The following is a 10,521-nucleotide window of genomic DNA, read 5'->3' as shown; positions in this document are numbered from 1 at the left end:
GTAGATTAGATTACATGACCTTACAAGTCTGTGTGTATTTTTATGCTCATGTCCTGGTTTCTCCTCCCTATTGGCCCGACGCCTTATTCTGTTCAATTGGAAATCAGCTATTCCCCCATCACATCGACGCTGGGTGCCTGGGTCGGAGATGTGATGGCACACCTAAAACTTGAGAAGCTCAAATATTCCACCAGGGGCTCCGCCCAGAAATTCTATAAGGTTTGGCAGCCATTTTTGGACTATTTTAAACAAAAATACCCAGCTGAGGATGTTCAGGTGTAGGACAGCTGTCTAATAGTGTATTTATTCTTGTATAGCAAGTGACGGTCTGTTTAAGAACATTGTAATGTGATGCAATATGATATAACCTTATTACCTTTATATTTTTATTTTACTTTATTTTATTGTGTGTCTGTTTTGGTCCTGTATTTCAGTCTTTTTTTATTTACTTATTTTTCTCAAGGCGTTCTTAATGTATTGTATGCTTATGTGTAGTCTAGTGGTGTATATACAGTATGTATGTTGGTATGTCTTGTGTGTAGAAAAAACAATAAAAACAATTTAATAATAATAATGTCCTGGTGTCATTATTAAATAGCCTCCAAGTTCAAGCTCCAGACAACGCTTGGATTGAAACAAAGATATTTATTGAGTATAAATATCTATGTATATTGTTTATATAATGTATATTTTGGCATCAAGGTGCTGTCTCAATTCATTCATTGCCTGTATGCATGAAAATATGTATAATAAATAATATGCCAAATAGATATTACAGGGAATGAAATAGCAAGAACTATTATATCTATCTTAAAAACTGTTTTAATTGCATTTAATTGTTTCCTTTTGCACTTTGTCTTACACTGAATGTTTTATGTAAAGCACTTTGAATTGCCTTGTTGAAATGTGCTGTATAAACAACAATTGCCTTGCTATGACACTGTCATGATAATTGCATTCTATTCAATCTATTAATTTGTAGAGTAGTTCCGGACAGCTATTGTATTTGAGATAATACATACATTTATGATACAGTACACACAGTACATTGTGGTTAGAGTGTCCGCCCTGAGACTGGGAGGTCGGGGTTCGATCCCCGGCCGGGTCATACCAAAGACTCTAAAAATGGGACCCAGTGCATCCCTGCTTGACACTCAGCATCAAGGGTTGGATTGGGGGTAAGTCCCTGCGACATACTAGCGTCATGTCCAGGGGGTGTACTTGTACATCAAGCTGCCTCACGCTACAGAAACAGGAGATAGGCTCCTGCCCTATGGGCCTCATGGCTCGGCAAGGCTACTTACTTACACACAGTACATACCTAGTACAGTACGTATGTCATCAGGACAGACAATCTGTCCATCCTGATGACGGTCTAACGACAGAAACGTTGAATTAAAAAAGAGCAACATTTTTTTCAAGTTTCCGACAGTGTGTGCATGGGTCCTTTTCTTTGTTTTTCAAAGATACACATGTATTATACACTTTTGTCCTACGCACCTGTCACCAACCTTTTGAGGTGTGCCTCGAAAAACAAATGCAAAACAAGACATTGCACTACAGGATATAAGTTGCTAAACATGTTCTTTTGTCTTCTTGTGTGAGAGCTACAATATGTGGTATAGTTTCCATGTCAATGCTTTGCAGGAAACAAGAAAGCCACATAGCAGCAGCTCTCAGAATTACGTAGTTTGTGGTTGGCCATACGCCCATACCACTGCCTCTGACTGTTTGACAGACCACCAAGACTACTAATGCTGGTGTGTGAACAGGATATGTAGCTCGGTGCATTTTTAGAGGCATAGAATGGGCTAATTTTAGTTAAGTGTGGTTAGTGCCTTACTTGAAGCCGGCTGTGAGATTTTGCAAGTAGCCTACAATACAATGTTCATAAAATGATTGTAGATCTCTCACAAGATGGTAACAATAAGTATTGCTACCATCTTGTGAGTGATGTACAATACAGAAGGCTACACATTGTACTGTACAAATATAATATTTTTTGCTAGTACATTGTTACACTGTTTAAAGTATTTTATGGATATTTATAGTAGTTTTTTCATGGACTATGCACGATGAAATGAATTAATTCAAACTGACAGAGTTTGAGGAAGAGGCAGAGATAAATGGCCCCCCCTGTGTGTGTGCGTGCGAGTGTGCGAACCTATCCTTTCTTACATGTGCATGGTTGTGTGCATAACTGTCTCCTCCTTTCACCTTAGGTGACTGAAGAAGGTCCTACAGGTCTTCTACAGAGGCACCATAACTGTACTGCCCTCAACCGCAAAGCAAAGCAGAGGGTCATGCAGACAGCATGTATGAGCTTAAACCCCATCCAGGAATTAGCCTTCTACAGCCAGTGATTCTCAAACATTTTCATGTCAAGGACCCCCACCATTATATGTATTTGGTTGCAGATCCCCATCTCAAAAATATTTTGTTGCGGGGACCTCTAGAAGCTAATGTTCACGATTTATTAAAATCAGTTCATAGCCAAAGTATAAAATATGTGCAACGCTATATAATGTTGTACAGTACACACCATAGACTACACATAAGCATACAATACATTAAGAACGCCTTGAGAAAAATAAGTAAATAAAAAAAGACCAGTCACACATAGCCAGCATTGTTCATACAGTAGGTCACATTCTATTCAACTGGTGTAACAGCACAAGGTGGTACATTTCAAAATGTTAGCCTTTCTTTCATTGTCAATATCAAACGATATTTGTATAGTATTACTGCAATTGTTAACATTTCAGTTGTGTGCGCATGAACAACCGTTCTCTGTGATGGTGTCAATTTGAGCTGCTGTTTTGACAGTTGTGTGTACGGAATTTAATACAATATATAAATGTTTTAATACATTCGAAAGTCCAAAGTTGCACCTTGCTTATAAAATGGTCTAACCTCCAAATCTCTTATTTAGGCCTACTTTGGCTAATGTTGTAATGTTGACTGCTACTTAACAGTCCTGACAGAATCATCAACTCACAGTATTTTTGGTGTATCATACTGCCTCCATGTGGACAGAATAGGGCATTACATCATCAAAATAGGACATGTAGGCCCCAGGCAGATACGGCCTTTGCCGCATGTTTCCCCCCCGATCACTCTCCCCATTTCCTGTCAGACTACTTTCATCATATCAATAAAGGCAGAAAAAGACAAAACAATATCTTTAGAAAATTAAAATAAAGAACATGTATGCAGGTGGAGTGCTGTCTCTGGCACAGTTTTTCCTTTCTATCATTAGAAAGTGGGTGTTGTTAAACAATGAAAAAAACAACAACCTCTGGTCAGAATGGGACAGATTTATTTTGGGGAGGTTAGGCCGAGGGTTTGAGTACCGTATGCAGATTGTAGTGTAGGTCCTCCTGAGCTTGGACGGTGTTTCTAGGGAGAGACTGGGTGGGGGAACCTCCACCTGAGAATGGCCCCGTCAGCACTGGTGGTGACCAGCGTGCGGTTGTTGGTGCAGATCTTGACACTGGTGATGCTGCCGCTGTGGCCGACGCCCACATGGGTCACCTCGCCATCCATGTAGTTCCACACCTTCACCAGCTGGTCGTCTCCACCTGGACGTGACGGACGTAGAGGAGACAAGAACCATTACAAAGGGTGCAGCAGTTACTCAAACATCACTGATCTAGAATCTGAACCTTGTGCTCCTTATTGTTTAGATGTCTCTGATCTAGGATCATGCTCCTTACTATTGGTTGATAGTAATTCATTGGCTATGATTGACTTAGACCATTTTTGGTCCTGGGTACTGGGTAGCCACGGCCAACAGTGGTGTAGATCTGCGCTCCAAGGAGCATACTTTTCTAGTTTCATATGTTTTTAATGCAATCACGTTTTGAGTGAGTGAGTGAGAATGTTAATTATTAGTATTGTGTAACATCAACAAGAACAATTGATGATGTTATTATTTGCCATACCTGTGACAAAATGCTGCCCATCTTGTGAGATGTGCATTCCATTGATGGCTCCAGACTGGGAGCCCTCGAGCTCTCTGATGGCCGAGCCATCATACACCTCCCAGTAACCAATCTGAGCAGAGACAAATGACATACATACTACATTAAAACCACAAATCCTGTCAGTAAATTAAATGACTAGTGTTTTGTAACCACTGCTATATGTTATGTGTCTTAACCACAAGGCCATTGGCACACAATCTTAACCAACAGCGAATGAGTAATTGATCAAAGACTTTATATAATTAAGAGTTACCCTCTCTCAGAATTAAGAGTACAATAATCACCAATACAGTTGTGAACATTTCTTTAATGTATCTTACCAAAGCTTTAAGCAATGATGCCTCCGTATTATTATGCTGTTGTTCTATTTTTTCCTAATTGGTTTCTATTCAGGTGAGTTTCTGTCATTCATCTGTATCCCTAAACCAAAACATTATTGCATTTAGTATGCTTATTATGCCTCTATATTAAAATGAGCAGGCCTATGGTCAGAGAGGTCAGAGGTCATCTTGTCATGTACACAGTTTTCTGCTCTGAATGACAGTTATAGAGCGTCGCAGTCCCGCCTCCTACCATGGACCAGGAAATGAATCCAAATGCATTTTTCCCATAGACATTTCAACAAGTATTTATTTAAAGACGGTTACGCCGCGGACAAAGCCAACTCGAGTCGTGACAACTCATGACAACACAAACATATATCCAAAATATTTTGGACCAAACAAATAATTACAAAGAAGAAAAACAACAAAGAAAGTGTTGTAACCTGCCGTTTTTTTCTTCTTTCTAATTATTTTTTCGGCCCCAAAAATTGTGTTTGTTGTCATGATTTGTCACGACTCGAGTTGGCTTTGTCCGCGGCGTAAACGTCTTTAAATAAATACTTTCTGAAATGTCTATGAGGAAAATGAACGGAGAATCATTTCGTGGTCCCTGGTAGGAGGCGGGACTGCGACGCTCTATTGTCCCTGGAGGTTTGCAGTTGACGATGCACAGAGCCTCTCAAAATGAAATTATTGGTTGAAGTGAATTATTGCGCAGGCAGAAAGTCATAAACAACATCACAATACCATGCATCAGGCAAGTTCCTTTTCTTGTTATGTAAAAGACTAAACTAATTACAGCTACAACCCTGAAATGAGTGGACGATAAGGATCATTGCTATTTTTGGGGGAGTAAACATTTATGGAACATTTTAGGAAAAATGTCGCTTAGTGACATGCCCAATATAGGGTTAATGTGGAGACCTCTCACTGTCACAGCTTCTCGCCAGGGCCAGGGCTCAGTGTGATCAAGCCGTTTCAAAAGCCCTGACATCTCTCTAGAATAGGTTATATCTGGTTCTGAATCGTACCTTCCTGTCTGTGCCACTGGTGATGATCTGGAATTCTTCTGGGTGGTAGCACACACATCTGAACAGCGTGTTGGCCAGCACCATCTGATTCCTCACAAACCGCCTGTGGTAGTAGGAGACACAGGGAACAGAGAAGCAGAGTAGACAACAAGAGTTATTATAGTAGGAAGTTGTGCATGTGGGCAAAACACAAGCCAAAAGACAGTATGAATCATAGAAAATCACATAAAACATTGAAACATAAATGTGCACTGCTTTTGGACATTCGGGCTACAAAAAATACATATTATTGGAAGTCCATGTTATTATGTTTATGGTTGCATTTGCATTCAGAAAATGGTGCGTGCGTGGGTGCGTGCGTGCGTGCGTGCGTGCGCGTGCGTGCGTGTATGCACGCTGAGGTACACTTCCAAGTGCATACGTGCCGTGTGTGCATTTGGATACTCACACTAAGTCCCAAATGATGCAGGCGCCGTCAGAGCTGGCCGTGACGCACTCCGTGTCGTCGCTCTTGATCTTGATGGAGTTGACGGCAGCCTTGTGCTCCTTCATGGTCTCCTGCAGCCGATGGCGGCCCTGCAGGAGCTCCCACACGCGCACCTGCAGCATGAAGGAACTTTTTCATTTGCATAATAAATGTATGCCTATATTCCGCAATTTCTTCACTGATCAAATTCCAACATGGAATAAATGTTTATTCTACTTTTTATTCTACTCAAAGCATAGCATATGTGTGCATTAAATATTGTCATATTAATTTAGAATATGTTTTATTTTCCCTTGATTATATCTTGTAACATATTGCTTTATGTGGAGAATTGCTACTCATAAGAAGAAGCTTTTTTGAAATATGTATTTTTGTTGTGGCTCAGTAGTTAAGTGGTTAATGATATGACTTTATCGTTATCACAGTCCATCATATCAGTAAAATGAGTAAACTGAGTCTAGTCCCATATCATGGCGAATAAAAACGAGGGATCTCAAAGTTATTATGAACTTAAGTTACATTATGAAGCCATGACACCTGCTACTGACCTGTCCCTCTCCCCCACCGCTGATGATCCTCCTGCAGTCCCTGGTGGCTGCGATGGCAGTCACACCCATGCTGTGTGCGTTGTGGATGACTAGCATGACCCGGCCACTCTCCGGAGCAAACACCCTGATGTTGCCATCGTTCCACGCTAGGGGCGTACACAGAGACAGTCAGGTCACCCGTTATGGATTGGAGATTTTGTGTTGCTTTTTACCATTACGATTTATGAAAAGGTAGATTGGCATTGTAGGGTTTTGTATCTCGGTCAATGGTTATTGACAAATACAAAAATACATGATCTACCACTCTACAACAGTTGAAAACTATATGAATAGATACACTCTATAGGATGTTCTGGTGCTTCTGGGGACAATAGAACATCTGAACACATTATTCTGCAAATGAGGTACCAACACTGGCAGTGGAGGTCGACATCAAAACAGTGTGACTAATACTTTGAAAAAGTATTGTGTTATAATAATTAGTTCTGAAGTGATGCATTTTGTGAGTGCATTTTTGTGACGGTCTGTCCCATTTTGGCCAATTGGCATGAAAGGTTAATACGTTCTTCTGTGGGCCAGAACAACCAAACTTTCTATCACATTGTGTGCAAACCCGTTCATAATTGCTCAATTCTACAAACACACAGATAGACGGACCAACATACAAACAAAGGGACAGAAAAATGGACAGGGGCGAACCTCCTTGACAGAGGAGATGAGTGACAGAGAATTTGGAAGGGGACTGTCTCTCACCACTGACTATGCTGGTTCCGTCCCTCATGATGTGCAGGGCATTACATGTCATGTTGGGCACGGTGATGCGTAGCAGCTCCTTGTAACTGCTTGTGTGCCACACCCGGATGTCTTCGTGGGAACAAGTGGCAAACATCTCTGACGTTCCACTGGAAGACAAGCTCAATTTGAAACCTGGATTGACAAGAACATGAGTACACTGCCCCCTAGTGAAGAAAGTTGAATACTGGACTAATGTAGTTCTCCCCGCAACCTCCCACATGGTGGTCCCAGTTCTAATTTGATTATTTGTGTGCGTGTGTATGTGTGTGTGTTTGTTGGGGGTGTCCTGAAATGGTTGAGAAACACTGCTCTACGGTTCCGTCTGCCACTCACAAAAGTATGTCCACGTCCCTGACAGCACTTCTGTGGCTGGACAAGATGAGTTCAGCCTTGAAGTCATCGTATGTGACACGGTAGACCTGAGCAGACTCTGTCCCAATGAACAACTGCTGCCCCTCTCCTCTCACAGCGATGGAGGTCACTGCTCCCTCCAGCTGGACTTGTCTGCCACAGGGTGATGAGAAAAGGAAAGGTGGATTAGTAATGTATTGCAAACAGGGAAGGAAACAATTCAATTCTTTTGATTCCACCTGCCAGAGTGTATGATCACACTACCTTAACCCAGGGGTTCTCAACGTTTTGATCCGGGGACCCACAGAAATGCTTTGGCCGTGTCTCGTGACCCCCGCCCCGCCCCCCTCCCCACCCCCAATACAAATTGTCCGCTACAATAACCATAATAATATTGAAAATACATCATGAATAAATACTGAAACCAGATATAATCATTAAGGAATGTTTATGCATGTACTATGTAAACTCTTCATTTCTCTTCTTTTTTTTAAATAATTTGGGGACCCCCCAAAATTATTTGGCAACCCCCACGGGTTGAGAACCCCTGCCTTAACCCACTTAGACCGGGAAATGGGAACCCCTTTGTGTTTAATTGTTATACCTTTCAATCTGAGAACCCCTTTTTGTAACATTAGCTGTTGCTATGTTGCTATATAGGCTATATAGCAACATGAAAAACGTAATCATACTCGGGTCTAAATGCATTAATATCTAGCTTACAAGTCAAAGTCAAACTCTAGCAGCAGTTGACAGGTGGTTATATAATATACAGTACATAGTATTATATGAGGGGAAAGGTTGCAGGACTCACTTGAGTGTTTTGAAGTTAGCTCCAGAGCACAGAGAAAGGAGACCGGCTCCAGAGCCCACTAGAATGTTCCCAGACCGCAGTAATGTGAGGACATTCACACCCTACACAATGAGAAACACATAAAGCATACTGTTTTAAAGATAGAATCCAGAAAAGCTGCAGGTGGTCCTGTGCACATTGACTTCAATCAAATAAGAACAACCACTGTTAACAGCAGTCACATCATGTGGTTGTGGTCTGTGTCCTACCTGGCTATACTTGTGTTTAACGGGCCAGCAGCCATTCAGACGGCTGGTCTCCAGGTTAAATGTCATGATATCTCCGCTGGTCGTACCGCAGTAGAAGAACTGATTGTCCTCAGAGATCTGGACAAAGACAGGCGAGAGACACAGATTGACTGAGTATTCAGCTCAAGCAATAAACGTATTCTGTCACATCATTGAGGGTGCAGTTGCAGTACTATACTGTAGGTCATTATGAGAAAATTCAACATAAAACGTGCACGTTGCAGTGTCAAATTCAGTGGGAAGAACCCACCAAAAACTCATTCCTTTATCATGCAGCATTACTGTAGTAACCATGACATGCTTTGTATGTATGCACTATGCAGGGGCACTGCATATCTCCAATTTTCTATATTTCTTCTTAACTCTATATATGGTAACTTTAGCTAACTATCTACAGCCAAAGTTGCAGGAGCCCTTCAGAGTAGCCATGCAGTGAATAAGATGGGGAACAAAATGCTGTGGATTGAACACCAATCTCTCACCTACCTCTATACATTTGACGATCCTTTTCAGCAGGCCCAACTGGCAGTCTGTGGGTCTGACCTTTCTGTTGTTCACATCCAGCTCCCACACTCGCACTGTGCCACTGCAACACAAAGAAACAGAATAACAGAATAACCTTAAGCAATTTCCAATGTGCAAAATACAATAGCTAAAATAGCAGGTCTACAAGCTGATCTTGTACATTTTATTTATTTTTAGGTACATTCTTACTCACTCTCCAGCAGTGACAAAGACGCAGTCGTTAGTGTTGGAGTACTTTGTGGTGAGGCAGTGACCGGCGACACGAGGCGAAGCGGGGCTCCCACAGATGGCCTCCTTGGTCTCCACGTTCCACACCGCGATGCTGAAAACATATTCAGCAATGATCAGCATGCATTATGATTATGGCAAACAGCAAAACTACTCCTATTCCTAATAGTTGTATTATCATTACTACTATTACTTCCACAGTATTACTACAACCAGAAGACACTGCAGTGCCAGTGACTTTAGCATTTTGTTACTGACATGCCTTTCCACTAGAGGGCAGCATTCCATGTATCTTCAGGCACCCCAGCAAGTCCTTCTGTCCAGTAATTTCAAGGAACCCCATAACTCTGAGAGTGTAGTACGGATCCGTATGGTTCCATTTGTACACTCTCAGGGTTACAGACCGGTAAAGGGTACATTTGGAACCCCCTCAAGATACCCTGAAGCCCTGGAGTCTGGACCCCACTTTGAGAACCATTGCAAATTCCTATGTTGATATTTAGTGAAGGAATTAAGGAAAGTATAATGATCATAATGTCATGTTTACCTGCCATCGTCCTGACCTCCAAGCGACACCAGGTACTTATCGCTGGGAGAGAAGGCCAGAGACTCCACCTTGGCTTTGTGGAGCTGCATCCGGGCATGAACTGCTTGCTTTGTGAAGTCCCAGATGATTATGTCCGCCTAGAATTCAAAATATAATAATTAAAATAAATATAGCTGCAAGCAGCTATAAGACGGGGTAAAGCCAAAAAGAAAAAGCTATATATGCAATATATACATTGAGCTATATAAACATTGATGACATTGATGAAATTATTTGTAATAAATAAAAATCACCCTAATCCAATTCTACCCAAGCCCTAGGTCAGCCCGAACCTGCTCATTTCTGTGTGGTTGACATGGCCAGGGCCAGGGGCGTAACTAGATGTCAGAAGGCCCCGACACAGACTGGTCAGCGAGTGCCCCCGACAGAACGAATTGCGTGATGTATGGATAAAATGTGTACGAGTAATCTACAGAAATGTATTTTGCCAAAACCGGCCTCATGGTGGCACTATAACAGGCCGTTGTGGAATATTTGGGGCAGAGGTTCTCGTTGGCATCCAGGGAGTGTGTGTGCACAGTTTTGCATGGATCGGGCCA

General features: G+C 41.8%; 1 protein-coding gene across 2 annotated transcripts in view; it reads right to left on the bottom strand.

The window, feature by feature from the left end:
* Positions 1-2,455: 2,455 nt before the first annotated feature.
* The window catches only part of LOC306915255 (cilia- and flagella-associated protein 52-like), an 87,607-nt gene continuing 79,541 nt past the window's right edge, over positions 2,456-10,521 (bottom strand). For both annotated transcript variants that reach the window (XM_079492541.1, XM_079492540.1), the window contains exons 3-14: positions 9,923-10,059; positions 9,341-9,469; positions 9,109-9,208; positions 8,584-8,700; positions 8,336-8,436; positions 7,504-7,674; positions 7,129-7,277; positions 6,376-6,521; positions 5,789-5,940; positions 5,341-5,443; positions 3,945-4,056; positions 2,456-3,581 (exon numbers count right to left, since the gene is read on the bottom strand). In XM_079492541.1, the coding sequence (XP_079348667.1) occupies positions 3,400-3,581; positions 3,945-4,056; positions 5,341-5,443; positions 5,789-5,940; positions 6,376-6,521; positions 7,129-7,277; positions 7,504-7,674; positions 8,336-8,436; positions 8,584-8,700; positions 9,109-9,208; positions 9,341-9,469; positions 9,923-10,011 (1,551 nt within the window). In that variant the 5' untranslated portion in view covers positions 10,012-10,059 and the 3' untranslated portion in view covers positions 2,456-3,399. The remainder of the gene's footprint in view (positions 3,582-3,944; positions 4,057-5,340; positions 5,444-5,788; positions 5,941-6,375; positions 6,522-7,128; positions 7,278-7,503; positions 7,675-8,335; positions 8,437-8,583; positions 8,701-9,108; positions 9,209-9,340; positions 9,470-9,922; positions 10,060-10,521) is intronic.

The sequence above is a fragment of the Electrona antarctica genome (assembly GCF_951216825.1).
Source record: "Electrona antarctica genome assembly, chromosome: 22".
Lineage (NCBI taxonomy): Eukaryota > Metazoa > Chordata > Actinopteri > Myctophiformes > Myctophidae > Electrona > Electrona antarctica.
This window is presented reverse-complemented; position numbering and strand designations above follow the sequence as displayed.